This window comes from Megalops cyprinoides, chromosome 15, assembly GCF_013368585.1.
Source record: "Megalops cyprinoides isolate fMegCyp1 chromosome 15, fMegCyp1.pri, whole genome shotgun sequence".
Lineage (NCBI taxonomy): Eukaryota > Metazoa > Chordata > Actinopteri > Elopiformes > Megalopidae > Megalops > Megalops cyprinoides.
The window spans coordinates 4,035,895-4,056,944 of record NC_050597.1 but is presented as its reverse complement, the minus strand read 5'-3'; the positions used below and the strand labels follow the sequence as shown (position 1 = coordinate 4,056,944).

The 21,050-nt window shown below is 42.9% G+C and overlaps 1 protein-coding gene across 1 annotated transcript; it reads right to left on the bottom strand.

Annotated features, from left to right (window-relative positions):
- Positions 1-37: 37 nt before the first annotated feature.
- cfap43 (cilia and flagella associated protein 43) lies at positions 38-20,880 on the bottom strand. Its single transcript, XM_036547179.1, has 38 exons — positions 20,837-20,880; positions 19,969-20,222; positions 19,683-19,779; positions 19,345-19,512; positions 18,696-18,852; positions 18,203-18,365; positions 18,029-18,105; positions 17,174-17,305; positions 16,718-16,837; positions 16,369-16,449; positions 15,761-15,909; positions 15,324-15,433; positions 15,074-15,220; positions 14,458-14,624; positions 13,970-14,134; positions 13,522-13,652; positions 13,132-13,267; positions 12,383-12,475; positions 11,545-11,622; positions 10,234-10,359; positions 9,781-9,885; positions 9,461-9,577; positions 8,850-9,047; positions 8,151-8,357; positions 7,605-7,694; positions 7,148-7,228; positions 6,812-6,937; positions 6,310-6,429; positions 4,690-4,797; positions 4,352-4,438; positions 4,016-4,104; positions 3,678-3,882; positions 2,865-2,977; positions 2,550-2,709; positions 1,869-2,033; positions 1,303-1,383; positions 772-925; positions 38-264 (listed from the first exon to the last, which is right to left on the bottom strand). Exons 1-38 carry the CDS (start codon positions 20,863-20,865, stop codon positions 89-91), a joined length of 4,962 nt encoding a protein of 1,653 aa, XP_036403072.1. The 5' UTR covers positions 20,866-20,880; the 3' UTR covers positions 38-88.
- Between the last annotated feature and the right edge of the window lie 170 nt (positions 20,881-21,050).

The following is a 21,050-nucleotide window of genomic DNA, read 5'->3' as shown; positions in this document are numbered from 1 at the left end:
AATAACACCATAGGGTGAGTTTTATGACAGCCAGTGAACTTGTGTGGACTGAAGGCTGCAGACTGCAGAGGTTGGCATGTTCCCTCTCTCAGTCGTACTTCAGATGTGTGAGGGCCGGGAACGTCCTCATCCTCATCCTCTCCACCTCGGCTCTCAGCTCCGCCAGCTCCTCCGCCTGGGCTTTGGCCAGGTCCATCAGCCTCTTCCTCTCAACGATCTCCTGGTACCTCTCCTCCCCGCTGCTGTGCTGGGACTCCTCCGTGGCTGTTTGTTTTTAAAGCAGAACATTTTAAATGACATGACATTCATAACCTGCTAGTGTCTCGCTGCATTTCAGCAGCTATCTGGGGCAGTCACATGTGTGCAAAGTGCCATGTGAATTCAAAACAACATGCTTAGTGGCAATTTATATTACATTATTACATTATTGTCATTTAGCTAACGCTCTTATCCAGAGCAACTTACATAGGTTATAATTTTACCCATTTATACAGCTGGATATTTACTGAGGCAGTGGATTAAGCACCTTGCCCAGGGGGACAGGGGCAGTGCACCAGCAGGGAATTGAACCTGCAACCTTTTGGTTACAGGCCCTGCTCCTTACCACTATGCACTTCTCTACTAATTTAGAGAACAGAGCATCCACAAACTCATTTGGATTACCTGCATTACCACCATATGGGACAGACATGCAGTGCAACAGGGAGAGAATTCAGATGATTTACAGGGAGATGGATAGGTCGGAGCATCTGTGAGCTATTGTTTTGTTACCTATGGCTTCGCATATGAGCGTCCTCTCGGCCACCGTGACCTTCAGGCTGGCTATCTGCTCATCCAGGTGGATGCTCTGCTCAGCCTTTTGTCCCGCTTGCCTGGCCAGCTCATCGATTAGTTTCTTAGTGTTCCTCAGGTCTTTTCTGTGAGTCTTAAACGTTTGAAAAGGGAAATTTCTCATTAACAATTAAGTAAAAAATGGAGCCAAATCATTTATGCATCATTCTTTGTGTTTAAGCAACATCAACACCAAAGTACTGTGCTATGTAGTGGATCTGATAATATAAGGTATAAACAAAATATTGAGAGGACATAAAATGCCAGATTCATGCTATGTAATCTGAGAAGTGTCTTCAGAAGAAAAAAACGACAAAATAAACACACCAAAATATAACGTAATTGCTCACTGTACTGGCCATTTCTGTCTTCAGGTACTCTTTCACTTCCCATGAAAACATAAATATAATATTAAAACTGACAATAACTGAGAATGATTGAGTAACAGGTTACCGTGCAATCACTACTTACCTTTTCCTGCAGTGTCATGTTTTGTTCCACATTTGAAGCCTGCTTTTGCCTACGCTTGTCATGATCTGTTGTGCCCAGGTACTTCAAAGGAGAAAAGAAAATCAGAATTCAGATTATATGAAGACAAATCAGCACCTGTTTTACAGTAATGATTTCTACTAAGAATAATGTAAAAAAAATAATGTACATTTTTCACTTTCTCTAATTTGGCGTGCACCCTAGGTCATTCCGAGAGCATGTAAATGTCAATCATTTATTTTAGCATAGACTGAGCTGGTCTAGAGCAGCATCCTGCCCTTCTCCTTCTACCAAAGAAAACAGCTGTGCTGAACTCCACTAATGTTAACAAACGCTTGCGTGCAATCTCATGTATGTTCTGTCTGTCGTGATTGTTTCCCAGCCTTATGTGATATGCATCCACAGTGACAGCCTGTGGGAGTGGTTTTTTGAGGAACGGTTTTCAGGGTTATTAATTCCGGAGCTGAGCAGGTACTGCGCCCCTGTTTGGAGGACGCAGTGCTTGCTTCAGCCCGTTTGTCTCGCTGAATGCAGGTGGGGTATCGTACCTCCTGCAGCTCCAAGGTAACGCGCAGCATCTGGATATCTCGCGCCTTGTTGGTGAGGTCCTCTATCTGCATGGACATGCGTTTGTTCTCCCACTCCTGCTGAATGATGCCCTTCCTGAAGTCCTTAATCTCCACCATGGTGGCAATCTTCTGGTCTCCTAAAGCCTGGGAGAAGACAGGAGTGCATGTCTTTAGCCTCATCAGAAAACGCTTATGACCTTATTCCAGATGATGTCATTCATACAGCTTGGTTCAGTTTTGACTCAAGGTGTTCCTGAGGATTGGAGTGGACCAGAATGGTCAGTCCATTATAAATGTCCAACAACATCAAGCATTTGAGAACAACCTCAGTGTGTGGTTAAACTTATTACATACAGTGAGGCATACCAAATGTTTCTAAATCAGCTTATAGGGTGCATTAACTTAGTGTGCACTTGGCATGTCCAATTAAAGAGTTTTACTGGGGGGTTTGATTTTAAATATTTAATTTGTCCACATAAAAAATGAACAGGCTCCAATCGGAGAGCCATGGTATGGTAAATGATATCTGTAGGGTGTATTTCTCATCTTTCATTCTTAGAACTGTTTCCTTTTAAACAGGAATCACTACATGGAAAAAACCCTATAGGCATAACTTAGCACTGATTAAAATGTCTCCAAACATGTCAGAATCGGTCCTACCCTAATGGTTGCATTCAGGTCCTCCACCATACTCCTGTGGAGGAGCTGTGAGTCAGAGAAATCTGCGATGAATCTGCCAGTCTCCACCTCCACCTGGCCCTGTTTTAAGAGGATCTGCACCATCAGATCCAGCTGGAACACCATCTTTTCCTCACGCAGGCTGCCAAGAAACAAATAGCACTTTGGAGTGTGCGTGTTGTTACAGAATTCAACAGTACAGTAATGACAGAGTACAGTGTATACTTAGCCATGAGCATCAACTGTAAATCCACAGAGCTGCTCTGGGTCTTTTTAAAAATGTTTCGCCGTTCTCACCTGTTCAGTTCAGCCATAATATTCTTTATCTTTAGTTTGATAGCATCGTCTTCATCGACTCTTCTCTGCAGAAAAGCCTGCATCTCGGCTAGAGTCAGTGCCCTCTCTTTCACCTGCAGGAAATGAAAAGGGATCAGTGGAAATATTCTCGCATGAGACATGCTTTACTGCTGCCAGTGTGCTATTTTTGTGCATTGTGAATGATCTATTATCTGTATACAGAATGTACACTGTTTACACATTACGCAAATTGACAATAAACACATTAAGCAATGGTAAAATTGCACTATTATCTAATTTAGCAATTATCTGTTGAAAGCATTAACGTGCTGTGGACATTAATCATTCTGAACATGTTGGAGGAACTTGTAAAGAATGTCCCCAGGTGATTTGCCAAAATTGTGAAACAGGAGTAGCAGCACCATCCAGAAATGTCTGCCCTGCAGCTGAGGGGTAATGTTTCTGTTTGTTTTTTTTTTTTTTTGAGGCCTGCAAAACTGGATTACCCCCACTGTTACCCCCATACAAAAATAAGAGAGTATCATTAGGTTAGTAATTCTGATTAATTAGAATAGTTCTCAAGATTATAACTGTATAGCACCCCCAGAGAGCAAACCTGCAACTTTTGTTACTTATTTGCCTTTGTAAGTGTCTCAAGATAATTGTCTGCCAAATGACCAAGTGTAAATGTAACAGTAAATGCAGCTTCAATGGAGCTCTATAAGCAGTACACCGCACTGCCACCCTGCCGCTGTGTTACAGCAGAGAGGGGGGGCCTCCGTTCTCCAGCGCTGTGCCCTCTGCTCCTCTCACCAGCTGTTCACTCTCCACTTTGGCTCTCCTGGCCAGGCAGAAGCGCTTCCACACGGCGGGGTCCAGCTCCTCAGGCATGTTGGCCGGGTCGTCCAGCTCCGCCATGGCCTTCATCATCAGGGACTGGCCCTCGCTGGCCCCCCTGCCCGACGGCGGCCGCTCTCTGCAGGAGCTGCTGTCCGTCTGCGTCCTCATCCTCGGCACCCTGCACACCACAGCCACAGTCTCACCCGCTGCAGGACGCGCTTCCTGCATACCGGTGCGCTGACCCTTTCAACAGCACCGGCGCACGGGTAGGTTTCCACACCGTCATGCCTACGTACCTGACGTAATCTTACCTTGGTCTGCGTTTGTATAACTTATACAGCTGATCGACCAGGAGGCAAGGAACATCAGGAAACTCCCTCCTGAACCCTCTGTCAAGCAGCTGGAGGGATGGTGAATATATATTGTATGTAATATGTGAATATACACGTACTGTACACACACATGCATACACCCACATATATGTATGTATGGGGCCAAGGTTTTCAAATAATTCTCATTATAAATATATCTCATTCGTATTTCACATATATACACACATGTATACATTCTAAAACACTTTACCATAATATAGAATGATTTCGAACAAATATATTTTGGAAATGCATTAATGTGACCAAAAGTTGTACCTTGTCCTCTACAACGGCAGTATCGTAGACCTCTCGGAAAGCATCCACAATCTCTTTATATTTGTCTATCTCCTCCTCAATGTCATTCTGTCAACAAAAACATTGTAAGTGGCACCTAGATTGGAAAGTACAGAAAATAATGCAAAACCATCTTCAGTCCAAGATTTAAAAAGTTTTTTTTTTCTACCAAAAATACAGTGAAATATGGACAACAGAATATGTAACTATATCTTATGCTGTGCAGATGCGGTTGCCATAAATCATTTTCTACAAATGTTAATTATTTTCAGTGAAATTAAGAAATAAATCAAGAAGTAAAGAATAAGCAAAGATCCTACCTTTAGGGCCATTGATTTGTCAAGCCTGTGGCTAAGTTCTTTCTCTCTGTTGTGAATTTCCTCCTCCATCAGGAGAGAGTGGATCAGATTGGCAATCTTCAGCTCTTCCTAAAAATATACAGCATGGAAATTGCTAACGTGGTGTGTCTGGCTCTGTTTCACAGTTATTTTAATATGAAAGGGAATATGTGCATAGAAATTAAATTCCTTTAATTATGCCTGCATTAACTTTACTTACATGGTCTACTATTACTTCATGAAATAAAATGTTTTACTGCTAAAGACCCATGACCGTAAGTGACCCAGATACACCCTCCGTGCACTGGAGCCAGTCAGAATCTGACATGTTGACAGTTTTTTGGATGCACAATGATACACCCAAATGCATGCCTGTTAACGGCACTGTGTGGGTCCACGCCCTTTGGAAATCCACACGCTAGCTGCTAATTCCATGGTTAAAAAAGGCTGGGTCATGTGAATTTACCCCTGTGCTCAGCCAAGTTCAACGCATGTATCCTCTTTCGTAAAAGGAAAGGTTTGGTCACAGTGGACAAAGGGAGGGCCAATCACATTTTAGTCACGCTCTTGCACAATTCGAACATTTGGACAAAATCATTTTGCAAGTTGGAACGATGGCATTTTTTAATTTACTTTTATCAGTCTGTTCTGTTAAGCTCCATGTCCTGACCTGTACATTACAGTATGCACATGACTAACTCTCTACAGGCAATTTTCTTTTCATCAAACAGGACACAGAGGATTATTGTTCTGAATAGTCTTTCAGACTGGATGCTCCACTCTGAGACCATCAACGTTCTCTCTCTATGTTCTGAATTACCAATCCGAAGTGATGTAGAAACTGCATTTGAGTTGTCATATGTGCTTACGATGGCACTGAATTACCACGGCTAATCTCTGATGAAGAGGAGGTTTTACGAAGTGCAGAGGCTGACAGATTTATGAATAAGAGTACCTGCTGCTAAACGTTATCTATAAATCATTTTTACAAGGGGAGAATTCCACCCTACAACTTACAATTAATTTAGCCAACGTGTCCTGATGAAAAGCGATATGAAATATTCGTCTGGAGATGAAAATGCTTGAAAGAAAGAGATGCTGTCTTTTACTCATACTCATCAGGAGAGCAGAAGGTTCTAAAGCCTACAGTGCTGACTCCCCAGAAAAGAAAGAAACTGGTTTGCAAACGTTTTCTTTCCTTCTAAGACCTGCTGAAAAACAGAGCGTGCCTGGACTCTCCCTGCAGCCAGCCAAGGCAGCACCTGTGCCACTGACTGCATACAGGTGATCTGCACAACAAGACTGCTACGCTGTGTACCTTGTTTCTGTACGCTAGTGCTTAACATATACTTATAATAGCAACATCAACTGTCAACTAACACATCTCCCATCATAGCAGACAAGATGATGAAATTGTATATGCGTAAAGACAAAGTCCCATTCTACCTGTCTGAGTGCAGTTTAGTGTAAAATCAGTGAGGGTTGATGTTTGATGGTTGGCATCACTGTTCTTATGAAGGTGAGTACTGTCTGTTTAGTTCAACCAAACAACGTGATACTGCAGAAGAGTGTGAGAGAAACACTTTTCTGAAATAAATTTACCTGATATATAACCATTTCAGAAATCACTTTCCTCTCAAAGAGCCGACCCAGGACCTCATCGAAAGCTTGGGTGGCCTCCTTGATGGATGACTGTAATTTCTTCATTTCAGTCTCCAATGCCTGGAGAAAAAATGTTGATCCAGGAAAATAAATTCCATGTACTTGTAGTACCATGTAAATACGCTGAATCGTTTCATATTCTAGTGCCCTAAATCTATCCTAGCAAAATGACAAAGCTGAAATTTCTGTATGTTTTCTTTTCATTGCTTTTGTGTTTTGCCTGCCTTTTGGCAGCTAACACACTGGCAGCAGATTCTTGTTATTGCAACTAAACACAGACGACTTTGACTTTGCTTACGCAGGTTTGCCTGTACAGACCTGGCTGTATTTACTGCAGTGCCATGTTCATCTCACACAGGCAGGGAACTGCATTTCTGCATGCACTGACTCAGCCATTTTACAGGCAGAACAAAGTGCAGTGTAAATGCGGTGATCTCTACACCTTTCGATGTTTCTCCTGCTCCTCACTCAGTTCCTTCGCTTTTTTCTCGTACTCCTTAAAGTTCTTTTTGTCGTCCTCCGTCCACTCCACCATGGGCCTGGACATGAACTCAGGCTGTGGAACCTCCTACAGGTCAAAGGTCAAGAGGTTAGCGCTGTCTTTTTTCACCCTCTGACTTCCTGTTCCTTCCACAGCTGTTAACAACAGTTTGTTTCAATACTAAGTTTCTAAGTATGAATACAAAGTGGACTGTTTTAACTGCTCTCCGGGACCATCTTTAAATGCACTCTGACTTCTGCGTTGAGATTTTACACACTGAAAGAAAAACTTCCTCACCATTTTCAAAATATCTTCTTTCTTCATCTCTAAGACTCCACCCATCATGTCATCCAGGGCTCTCTCTCTGATGTTATCACCCTTCAGAGAAAGACCGGTTAAACAAAGATCAATTCCTACTTTCTTACTTCATTTAAGAGGGAATCATTTTGAACCCTTGTGTATTCAAGCAGCAATCTTTCATTTGTTCTCTGCTTTGCCTAGCTGATTTGCCCACCCCTCTCCATAGCAGAACAAAGCCAAATTGTTCTGCCATCATGGGCTCCTGGTAGCAGCTGGAAGATGACACAGGCAATGTTTAACTCTGGCCATAGGGCTCAGCCTGCAGTCAAGTCAAGGGCTCTGCTGACTGAGCCACTTTGGAGCCTCAGTTGAGTCCTTTTGTTAAGGCATTCTCACTGTACCGTCTGCCAAAGAGAAACAGCACCTCCCGTCCCTGAGTCCCGTGATGTCACACCTTGGCAGCGAGTCGTCTTTGTTCCTCTGTCTTCCTCAGCTTCTCTGCTTTCAGCTTTTGTTCTGGGGTGAGGTATTTTTCTACTTTAACCTGGCAACAGAATAAATCTGTCAAGTTCAGTGGCCTGACGAATCACAAATCAAACTTTGATGTACTGCAATCCTCTGGCAGCAAGAAACCAACTTCAGAAACATTTGTGGTTAAATAAATGTTCCCGAATTTTGGCAGACACTTCATTTCTTACGCACGATAAAAGAGGTGTTGTTTACTTTGCATTATGTGTTAATAGTTAACTGAACAACATTGTATAAAAATTGATTAGGATCACTGCCCAAATGTCAACGGTAGGACTTCTAAAGCACATGTAACACCTTAATCAGATTCCCTGAACAGCGCCACCTGTAGGTTCAACTCTGAGCGTTCTCTGTACCTCTGCGTTGAACACTGTGAGCATTTCTTGTCTCTTGTTTGATCTCTGAGCATTCTCTGTACGTAAAACAGTGAGCATTGCCTGTCTGTAAGCTGATCTCTGGGTGTTCTCCATACCTCTGAGTCCAGCACGGTGAGTGCCCTCTCCGGCCTCTCGCTGTCAGATAGGGTCGGCTCCCACAGCTCCTCTTTCACCTCCAGCTCCGCCATGATCTCAGTGATCCTCCTGTTCTTGTCTCTCGCCCGGTTGATCTCCTGCTCTTTCTGCTTGTACACAGCCTCAAACTCCTTGTTGAAAGCGCTCTTTACTTTGAAAATGACATCCTTAGGTGGGGAGGGAGGTGAGAGGTCAGATGAACATAAGAGAAATAAAACAGCGTTGAAGGAGGTCACACTGATCTCAGAAGATCACACTGTATTGTTACATTACATTACACACAGCCTAGCTTATGTTCCTACATATTATCCATTTGTACCGCTGGATATTCACTGAGGCAGTTCAGGCTCAATGGTACAAGAGCAGTGTCCTACCAGGGAATCAAACCTGCAACCTTTGCCATGTTCAGGACTCCTGCTTTCAGAATACCATGTGCCTGCCATTACTAGAATGATTTTTTTTTGCCATTCAGGCTAATTAATGAATATTTTGTGAACATACTTGCAGTAAAACAGTATAATTTTTATCATGACTATAATCATTTTATAATATAATAATTGCTGTAAATAATATTGCTATCATTGAGAATAAGCCCCTTTGCCACCACAGGGTGGTGCTAAAGAGCCAAACACAGACAGCACTGTGTGTGGGCGGGTTACCAGCAGCATGGTGATCTGGTTGATCTTCTGCTCTCTGACGTGCAGGTCGAACTGGCTGTGCAGGAAGGGGTCACAGCAGCCAAACCGGGCGCTGAGGCTGCCACTCAGGGCCGCGCTCTCCGCTCTCTCCTCTTCCTCATCCTCCTCTTCCTCCGCTCCCGGTGAGTTCATTTTTTTGCCAAAGATCTCCTTCTGGAGCTGCTCGTCAGTTTGGCAAGAGAGATATAGTGTATGACCGCATTCCCAAATGAATACGGAGACGATGTGCGCTATAAGCCATACGTGTATGCAATAGTACACATGGGAAAAATGACTACCATGTCATATTAGCAGGATATCCATACAAATAACTAATTTCTTGCTACAAAGTGTGCATTGCTTTAATACCTGAATGATGGATTCTCTGAAGGTGGTCAGTGTCGCCTTCATATCTGACACCTACTGTTTAATTGCATTGAAAAGTTTATCTAGTAGGAAAAGGGGAGATCTGTTTGGCACACTCACCCCCGAGTATCACTTCATCATTACTCAGCTATTACTTCCAGCTCTTTTTAGTGACTGTCACCAAAGCCTCCTTTCTCCCCCTCATTTAGGGGAGATCGGTGACCTACTTTTTCGTCTGCCAGTTCGATCTGCCTCATGCTGTGCACTCTCTCCAGCTCTTCCTGTTCCCTTGGGAGACGTGCCTTCATGGGGTAGTTCTTCACCTCGTGCTCAGAATGGAAAGCCTGAGAGGTTTTAGACTTAGATCAAGCTCCCAGGCATTCAAGACAGTGGCCTCCAAAGCACTTGGTATCAAAAAATCCGAAACAATCGCGCTTAAAGTATTGGAGCACTTCTTAAAAACCTTTGCTAGACATGACCTCATCCTTGTAGATTATAAAAAGTGCAATTCATAAATGTTGTTAAAATGTTCTTTTGAATACAGTACCTTGATGGCTTGCCCCTTGACCTTCATGGAATCCCAGCATTCTTTCTTGATAACCTCGCACAGATAGGACTTGGCAAGGTTCTCCAGTTCAGTCTCATTTCGGACCTGAAGGGTAAACAAACGCGCCACAAAAATGTTCTGACACTGAGCCCATTCGTGACTGCCCTGTACTCTCAAGCTGTCTCAAGCTGGGGCAGAGAGGGTGACTCACACTTAGCATTCCACCTTGAATAGTGTGGAAGCAACAAAGACCTCGCTATGCATAACCAGATCCAAGGTTCCCATGTTCCAAAATGTTTGAGTGAGTAATAGAAAAATATACATGTGGTTTTTGATACCCAAGCACCAGGCCTTGGCAAAAAGCAAGCAAACCCATTTAATGAGGCGCTCATATTAGTGCTGGCGGAGCTGCTGTCTGCGATGGGCAGCCCCCCCGAGGCCAGTCCTCGTTACCTTGTTGACCTCCTCCTCTCCCTCGGCCTGCAGCCTCTTCTGCTGGTCGATGTCCAGGTTGAACTCCTGAGGCTCCAGTTTTTCCATGTCTGACAGGGTCTCATTCTCACGCATCATTGCCTGGATCTGCAGACACAGCACACAGACACTAACTACATTACTGTCATTTGGCAGATGCTCTTATCTGGAGCGACTTACATGGGTTACAGTTTTATCCATTTATAAGGCTGGATATTTGCTAAGGCAATTCTGGGTTAAGTACCTTGACCAAGGATACAACAGCAATAACCCAGCAGGGAATCGAACCAGCAACCTTGCGGTTACAGGCCCTGCTCCTTACCACCATGCCACACTGGTGCACATACATCTCTGAACGTAACACCTTAGCAATGGAACATCGTACAACCCAGTGAATAATAATGAAAATACTCAGTATGGAAAACTTCCTGAAAATATCCAAAAAGGACAAAAAATTTTACTTAATATTAACCCCAAAAGGGCATAGAACAGGTTGTTGTTAGTTGTGATGTGAAATGTATTTAAAAAATTAATATGTCCAGCTATCTTTTTAAGTGCCTGTTAAATCCTTGGCCTTAAGGCAGATGTGTAAGTGCTTGGTGTAACCAACCAAACACTCCTTGACTGTTACTGTCTCCATGCTGTTTGCAGTGGACTCCACTGTGACTAACATCCCCCAACTGGTCCAAGTGACTCACTCATGAGGGTGAGTCATTCGTGTGTGTGTGTGTGTGTGTGTGTGTGTGTGTGAGTGTGTGTGTGTGTGTGAGTGTGTGTGTGTGTGCGCGTGTGTGTGTGCGTGTGTGCGTGCGCACGTGTGTGTGCGTGTGTGTGTGCGTGCGCACGTGTGTGTGCGTGTGTGTGTGCGTGCGCGCGTGTGTGTGTGTGTGTGTGTGTGTGCATGTGTGCGTGTGTGTGTGCGTGCGTACATGCGCGTGCGTGTGTGTGCGTGTGTGTGCGTGTGTGTGTGTGTGAGAGTGTGTGTGTGAGAGTGTGTGTGTGAGAGTGTGTGTGTGAGAGTGCGTGTGTGTGTGTGTGTGTGTATGCATATGCATATGCGTGTGTGTGTGTGTGACAGTGTGTGTGAGAGTGCGTGCGCGCGTGTGTGTGCGCGTGTGCGTGTGTGTGAGAGTGTGTGTGTGTGTGTGTGTGTGCGTGCGCGTGTGTGTGTGTGTGTGCGTGCGTGTGAGAGTGTGTGTGTGTGCGTGTGTGTGTGTGTGTGTGTGTGTGCGCGTGTGTGTGTGCGTGTGTGTGCGTGTGTGTGTGTGTGTGTGTGTGTAACAGCGCGCTCACTGTTTCCCGCAGCTGCCTGACGTCTCTCCTCAGACTGTTCCTCGCCCCTGCGTACTGCTCACTCTCCTTTTTGATGGCCTGTGGAAACAGCAAACCTCTCAGTACACTGCATGACTGGAAGACAGGGTGGAGACATGTGTATCTTCTTTGTGTTCTGAGTCTCTGAGACTGCTTTTGGCATGAGTCAAGGTGCTGTTACTCAACCCATACACAACATGTACCCGCCGGAGGACACTATGGCATAGGCAATATTAAATCCTATCCCACAATGCAGCATGTTTGATGGGCACCATTAATCTCCATTGTGGAGCTGACAAAACTGCTTCAGCTCACATGTGTACATCAGCTTAGAGTCTAATTTATTTCATCCTCATTTATGAAGGGCATCTCAGTGTCACATTGTGTGTTCAAAATACAAGTCTAAAACACCTATCTGTTTTTATGTATTATGTAACATCAGAAATCACTTGGTGAAATGCATTTCATAATGGAATTACTTGTATACCACTTACTAATTGCAGATGTTTGACAAAACCATAACAGAAAGTGAATCACAACTGATATCAGAGTGTATTCATCCTTGTATTGGGTAACAAGACACAAATCATTTCTGAAGACATGCCTCTGCTATTTTTAACACTGCAGATAAAATCCATACATGTGGAGCAATCCCAGAAAGGGGGAATTACAAAAACAAGCACAGCTGCATTGTATTAAATAAATCACGGGGTGTGCTTTGGCATGCAACACAAATCAATGTCTTCAGGCTGACGAGAGGGGGAGAGAGGTAGAGAGAGAGAGAGACAGACAGACAGACAGACAGATGCATATCGCTGACCTCCTGGTGTTTGTTGTCCAGCCAGGTGGGGTCAGAGGGCACAGCAGAAGAGACGCTGGTGTAGCTCTGATCCTGGGCTGTCTCATCAGCACTCTGTTTCATCCCACAGACACAAAGACAAGCGGTTGTGGGATGTGTGGCGGAGAGGTTACTTAGACAGGTAGATTTCACAAAAGGGGAGGCGAATAAATGTTCAGCGTTCTGTAATGTAATGCTCTAAATTCTCTGTATGGACTCACTTTATGCCCTTTGTGCAAAACAACAGGAAGTATTCTGTATTCCTGCATACACTGAATACATTTAATTTTTTTGGCAAAATATGGACAATATTTTCCCATGGAAAAATATACTATCAAATTCTATTCAAGACTCTAAGTGACCATTCAAAACTCCAGACATGTAGTGCTTTTAAAGAAACAAAACCGTCATCGTTGAATATAGTTATGATACTGTAGAGACATTGCTGTCTAACATGCAGAAACTAAACCACTTGTTAGCATGGTTTAGATCTGAGTTTTAGATTTAGATTTAGATTTTTAATTTGCTTAGCACACACCCAGTGTGAATTACATAGCTTTCATTTTACACACTATCCATTTATATACTTGAATATGTACTGAAGCAGCTTAGATGAGCAAATCAGAGGGACCTTGCATCGCCCTTCCTTGGCAAATTCAAGTGTAATTTTTGGGTTTCAAGTCCAGTCCCTTAACCCCTATGCTATGAAGACCTGCTCTCATGTCCGAGACCTGAGACAGAGCTGGGGGGTTCCACTCGGGCAGCTGGCTCAGAGTGGGATTCTCTGCAGAACGGGAGCTCTCCAGCGCTGCCAGCATGGTCCGACCGTACCGCGTGGCCTCATCAGCTTTACTGCGTGAGTTTAGCCTGAAACACACGAAAACCATTAACGCAAACTGCGCTCATCAAAGTTAGATCACTCTCTTATAAACCATACACTCTATTAAATCTAACCATGATGTGATTTGTCTTTGATTAAACCATACGAAAATTAAGCATTTTTTATTACATGTTGTTAATGATTTTTGGAAGTTGTTTGATTTTTGGATTTAAAGTTCTTTCCTTTGTCAGGTGTGTACTGGGACATGACTGGAAATCTCACAGTACAGCAAACTTCCTACCTGAGCTGCATACAGACCATGGAGCCATCCTTATGGCCAGTGGTAATGAGGGTCTGACCGTCTGCGCTGAAGGCCACATTCCGAACCCCACCCAGCCAACAGGCGTGACATCTCATTTCAACATACTTCTCCTGCGGATGGCAAGATGAACACCCATCTCAGAGGTAAGCAGATCTCACTTGGGAAAAATTCTCTTCAATTTAAATCTTTTAAGCCTTATGTTAACTTAGCTGAAATCTATCTGCAAGAGAAGAATAGGAATAGGGCTTTAAAAATTGAATATTTTTTAAATGATTTACATCTACTGTAAATCATTTTAGAAAACATGTCCATGTGAAAACATGCTTCTTGTGTCACAGAATACAACTTCGTTCCTGTCAGAAACTGTATGCGAGTTGAAGAATAAACTTTGCTTTAAGGTGTTAGCTACAGTGACACCAGTCCTCACTATACTGGAAGTCTCTCGAATTCGCAGGAGTCCATCTTTGCCGACCGACGCGAGCCAGAGCTGGTGTGGTGACAGCAGCAGTGATGCAGGGCCCAGGGGGTGACCCTCCACTTCCTGTTCCGGGGTCAGCTTAACCACCGCTGTAGGGGTTGAAGACCCTTTACCCTGACGAGCAAATTAACACTATAGGATATTGTGTTTTACATTACAATACATCACATTACATTTTTTTCATTTAGCAGGTACTCTTATTCAGAGCAACTTACATAGGTTACAATTTTACATATTATCCATTTACACGGCTGGATATTTACTGGATATATACTTTGCCCAAGGGTACAACGGCAGTGCCCCAGCGGTGAATTGAAATGGTAGTCTTTCGGTTACGAGCCCCACTCCTTACCACTACACCACCCTGCCTCCCACATTGTAGTATTTTGCAAACCATGGCCAAAAACAACAGCCCACAAATGGTAAAAAATAAGTACCTTTGGGACCTGGAGTCTTTGTAAAGTTTTAGACTTGTTGGAGTAGCCGTATATGTTGTTTTTGGGTCCCAGCACAGCGGAGGAGAGGGGATGAGTGACCTCACACTGGTACTTCTGGAGAAGGTCACTGGACAGGCAGCCGTGCAGGTCTGCACACTCCCCTGCCCCTGCACACAGCACACAGCACACAGTACACAGCTGTTACACACCAGGACCGCTCAGTGTCACCTCCGTCACTGCACAGCAGGCTCGGGTCCAAGCTCAACTGCGCACAGTCATCAGAGATGTCAGAGAGATAACCATACTCTAATGGATAGCTTGTTTTGAATTTCAGATGAACTGCTACTCTGAAGGATGTTGTCTGTATCCCATCCAATTAACATGTGTTAGACTGCATTTGAACATTCTTCTGCTACCAATGGTAAGATTAACACCTATACCTACCTTAGCAGTAAGCAAATCTTATAATTGCAACGATTATTTAAGCCTTCCAGTATCTTCACATGAATGAAATCTGTATGAGAGAATCTAATATTTTAATATTAAATGAGTAAATCTACTGTACATGAGGTTAATCCATTCCTCCAGTAACAGTACACTATATTCCTCCAGGTACCTGTGAGCTGCTTGATGGGGAGAGAGAAAAGCACCAATCGGCTCCCTTCTTTCAGTGGCCCCTCCTCCTTCCCAGCACACAGCGCCAGCACTTTCACCTGCTTACTGTCTTTGCAGTACTGAGTGGACAGGTCCACGATGGCACCTGCTGCTTCTGCAACAACAGCACACCAGGTGTGTCAAAACACTACCTCATATGTGCACCAAGACTTTACTCAATAATTCAGTTATGTCTGGGAGGCATATAATACAAATACCTGTGTATCCAAAGATGCCAAACATTTTAGACGGTCTGGCATCCAAAACAAATATGCTTGAATCAGAGGCCCCAGTGATGAGAAAGTTTCCTCCTTGGTCAAAACTATTAAAAAATCACAAATATGGACAGGAATGACAAGCAAACCACAAAACCAAAGAATAAAAACACCTACTGACAAAAACGTTTGCTAATAAAAGTGTCAAAAATAGTTTAAACTGGACTAGTACAGAATCTCCAATACATTTACAGTAAGGAAAAATGAACTTTTTATCGTTTGCATGGTTCAGACATTAAAGCATAGCATGGTATCAGTTACGATCAGTTCTGGATCACATAATGATCGTAAAATGAACAATGTCACTTAAGACAAACACACAGGTGGCATAAGCACTGGTGACGGTGCAGATTAGATTGCTCTGATCCGCTTGCCTGAGGTGCTCCACAGGCACATGGTAGAGATGCAGGCGGTGAACCATGCGGGGCCCCTCCTCCCTGGTGAGGTCCACAAACAGGACGTGTCCAGAGACCGTCCCCACGGCAACGTAGTTAGCGGTCGGGCAACATGCCAGGCAGGTCACCTTGGTAACAATAACACATGAGATATATTTTCATAAATGTCTGTCTCACCAACCATGGTATTCTTAACTCCAGCAGAGTTAGATTATTATCCCAGCAGAATACTTGCCATTAGTTCTGAAGAAAAAATGGAGCCTTCATCTCTGCTTCTACATTACATTACATTATTGTCATTTAGCAGATGCTCTTATCCAGAGCACTTTACATAGGTTACAGTTTTACATGTTATCCATTTATACAACTGGATATCCACTGAGGCAGTTGTGGGTTAAGTACCTTGCCCAAGTACAACAGCAGTTGCCTAGTGGAGAATTGAACCAGCAGCCTTTTGATTATGAGCCCTGTTCCTTATCACTATGCCACACTGCCCCTATTATATTTCCATGTGACAAGGCTCATTGGATTTAAATGTGACACAAAAAAGAAAGTCCTCCATCACAGTCTGGAAGGGCTGAACACACCTGTGTTTGGAGAGAGATGGAGCTGATGCATGACTCATCATCTATGGACCATAGCTGCAGCTCACCAGAGTCTCTCAGTGACTGCAAGGTAGACAAAGTAAAGCAAAGAGAATGTATTTTCACTTGCAATTCACATCTCTGGGCATCAGAGGAAGACCACTTATCTCCACATATTTGTATTAAATTACTTCTGTCATGACCACAGGCTTGTTGAAGGCAGACAAAGGCAATAGAGTGCAAAAATGTGTTGTGTCTACTGGTACTACAGCATATGACATATATCAACAGCAAAGATTCTAAACCATCAGCTCAGATTTCCACAAAACTGCCACCCAGGAAAGGCCTTTACCACACAGAGATTCTTCTTATCGGTGTACAGTGGAAAAGCTGCCACAAAGTCTCCAGTTAGAACATCTAAGACTTTATCACCCTTCTCAGGCTGGTCTGATGTGTAACTGTAAATCCGGCCCTGAGGGAAAAAGAGGATGCCATCATTTTCGGACCTATAACACTTGCAAAACAGCTGCATTACACCTGCAATACTATTTTCAATGATATGTAAATACACTCTGAATGTGCTTAAAGGTCAAGCAAGCATGCTGTTTATCTTATGTGCAAATAACATAAAATATAAAGTATTATCACAGTAAAATGTTACTGATAAAATTTTATCCACAGCATGAAGTTGCATCAAGCATGACATAAGTACAGACTGTCTCTCACATTCTCTAGCAATTGCTGCATTGTAAGCTGTTGGAAAATTATAAACTGCAAAGTACAACAAAAGGACGATTTTGCTACTCACATTAGTGGATGAGAGAAGCATCATTTCATAATCAGGGGAGAAGGCTGTATATGTGACTGGCTCTCCTACATCCCAGAGATCCGTTATCTCCACATAGTTCCCCTTAATTTGTAAGCAGCGTAAAATTCCATCCTGTTTCATGAGAGGAAACGGAAGATACATTATAATGGGTCATGACTTCCGGCTGTACACAACCTTAGCACCAAATTATTACAGCTAAACAACTTCTACAATCCTGAAGTCAAACTAAAGACAGACAGACAGACAGACGTGATGACAGAATTAATTCCATTTTCATTTTTGATACAACTTATGGCTTTTACACAATGGGTTTATCTGCTGTCCTCTGAGGCTGGATACGCTTGAGTAACTACTGAACAAACCTCTGTCAATACCCATTATAACTCACTACAACAGCAAAAAACTTGTCTGTTCACCATGAATTGATGTTGGTGATTGACACCAGGAGCTATGTGACTTGCTTTTTTCTCTGTTCTCTTAACAGCTGACTCATACTTGCGGAAAACTGATAATTTGAAGGACAAAGGCTTCACTCTATATGACATTGAAATTATATCTCTGAAATAATTGGTCAAACCTTAGCCGAGTCAGAGTATTATTATGGACAAATCAAATATAAATATTAGGTCTGCCCTTTCTGGGTGTTTCCGTCCATGACTGATTCCGTGCAAATCAGCAACACCTACCCTTTCAGGAAGCTTTTGAAGCTAACTTTTCAGTGTCATAATGAAGGAGCATAATTTTTTACTGTGTGTAACACCTTAATTTGTCAACTGCTATCGTGCAAAGTCTGTTCTGATTAAAAACAATTTGAGGGCAAGTAAAGCATCTTACATTTCCTGCTGCAAAGAGGCCTTCCTTGGATACTGCCATGCTTTGCACACCACCCTGCTGCAGCCGTTGGTCGTTGTCTATACCACAGAAAGCACCCCCCCAAAGATCAAAGGTTAGATCAACACCACATGGCTCCATCTCCAGGGCTCTGCGTTAGTGAATGTGGCTCCGTACCTGAGAGGTCACCGGGATTTTGGGGATTGAGGAGAATGGAGACAGTCTGGCTGTCAGGGTTCACCTGCAGCAGGTGTCCCTCACTGCAGCCCACGTACAGGTCGGAAGAAGCTGTCCAGCACATTGAGCTCGGGCACAGCTTGGCCTTCATCTTTTCTTTCGGCTTTTGGAATGGAGACAGACAAGTGCTGCTGATCAATGGATGCAACACAGCTGTGAACATGTCATTATGTCCAGAACTGAAACACACTGAAATATGCTATACTTAATATCTGCAAACATGATATCTGCAAGCATTCCTGAAGAGGCAATAAGATAACAGTGATGTTACTCTGTTATTTTATGCTAGAAGTTGCTCTGGATAAGAGCTTCTACTAAATAAATGTAATGTAAATTTTAATGTAAATCTTAAACCAAATGTACTTGTAATTGTAAGCAAGCTGGAGAGTGTAGTCCATTTACTGATCTAGTGACCACAAACTGACCACATTACCACAAATCCGTGCGCTTCGTCTCCGGTTAACCCCGCGATAGCTGAGATGGGCATCTTAGGTCCATCGTAATTGAGGGTTTCATTGTGACCCTGTGAGGGTTTGGCCTTGGCCTCTGCCTCAAACACTGAGCCATCAGCTGCTGGGAGACTGATCACACTATGGGACAGAACCAGCATCATGGAAATACACTATTCAGTTTATCGACATTACAGCACCTTCCTTCAAATGAACCTCCTTCAAATTATAATCAAGAGAATTTCCCAAATATGAAAACTGTAATAAAATCTGAAATATAACGAACACAGGAACATACTGAAAACATGTATTTCACAAAACATGCAATGCAAAATCCTTACCAACAAAGGCTTTGCAACTCAGATGCAAAAGAAACTGTCTAGTCTAATTTAACATATAGCCCTTGCAGATTATACACGTGATCATTACAAAAAAGCCTTAACTGTATCCAACCAATCATCCAAACACAACCCTTTTTAGAAACCATCTGATTTTTAATGGCCATGAAAAGAGGCTACAAAATATTTTTATAATGACATATGTAAATAGAGTTGTATGCTGTGATGTTGGAATGCTATAAAGGTCATGGCAGGTGCAGTCAGAGCCGTGGTCTCAGAGTTTACTCAGGCTTACCTTGCTGTCATTACATGAAGCTCTCCACACATTTCAACGTTCCAGACAGCGACTGATGACGCGGCTGTAGCACAGAGCTGCTGCCAGTTCGTGGGATTGAACATCAGATTAGTGACTTCCCTTCCACCTGTCGGTTGACTGCAGAGAACAGTCCCGCTTTCCCAGTTCCTACATAAAAACAAATGTTTTCCAAATTTTGCCTCAGTTACGTGTGGCTGCAAAGACAGGCTGGCATATATTGTCTTGCTCTATTTTAACACAGTTATTCTATTCTATGGTGTGACAAGCTAAATGGCATCTTCGGAAGATGACTGACACAAAAACACAAAATATCTCACCATACTGTTACGATGTGGTCTGGGACGGAAGAGAAACAGGCTAAATAAGGACCTGCACAACTTAATGCGAGAGAGGTATACTCCAGCTTGGCTGTGCCTGTATGAATGAAACCAAAATAGTTAGGTTTATTTTAGTTTAAATACATGTATGCTCTACCAAACATCTTCAGATTATACAGAGAAACTGCTTAATTTGTTTTACGAAAGGCACAATGGAACACACGTTTATGGTGAATGCTTTGGGTAAGGTGAATGTGAATAGATTCGAACTTCCAAACAGATTTACCCTTTAGTTCGTTCTTCAGAACAAGCTCGGGGTAACTGTACACAAATATGGAGGGCTCTGGTTTCTGCTCAGAGAAGGCCAGCATCTTGCGCTGCCCGGTCGCTGTAAACGCCCCTACGCCTCGTCCTGGACTCAGCATGATGCTTCTCTTCTTGGTCTCCACGTTGAGGAAAACTATGTAGTTCCCGCAGGTATAGCACGCTGTTTTGTTGTCCACAAATTCAACATTCTGGCTGGTTAAACCCTGTGCCCACCTAAAATTAAAATCCAAATTAGACTGAAAAACGATTGCGGTAATTTGACATCAGTTACTTCCTGGGTATTGCTGTACTACCAAGAGACTTTAAATGGCCCAACAAGAACCTCATATTCAGAATTTGTATAGACTAAACATTGAGCATTCCTACCTTTTAGTGAGATTCTAGGGAGGAATCGTAATTGTCATCAGAGTTGTTAAAATGTTAGTCTAACACACTATCTAGTTACCAGTTATCGAGCAACAACAACAACAAATTTTAGGACAGGAATGAAGTTTGTAATGATGTATGACCCTCCTAACTAAAATTATTCTAGCTAGATAGATACTAGTCTATTAGTCTTATTATTATCATGATAGAGAATTAGTGATAGTTTTATACAGGTAAATTAGTCTACTGCTAAGACTACTACACTCAGACCACTAACGTTACTGTTAGTGCAATATAACGTTAACATATTGCAACACTAACTGTATGTTAAAACTGTATTACTAGCTAACGTTAGCATACCTATTTGTAAACAGCTAACATTATAAAAAGTTATTTTATTAACAGTTTAATTTAGGAAACTGGTTAGTCCTCACAGTCCTTCATATTATTGTCAATCATACCTGACTTCCAAAGTCCCCAGATTATCCATCTGTGTAAAATCACAATCGTGAAATATTATATTCAATTTATTTATACATAAGATTGACAAATTTTCAAATAAGGAACACACGAAACCGTTTCACTTCGTTACCTTGGTAACCATAACATTCGGACTGGATCCGCCCCGTTAAATGCGTTCGCATGATTGGTCATTCCCATACAGACACGCCCACT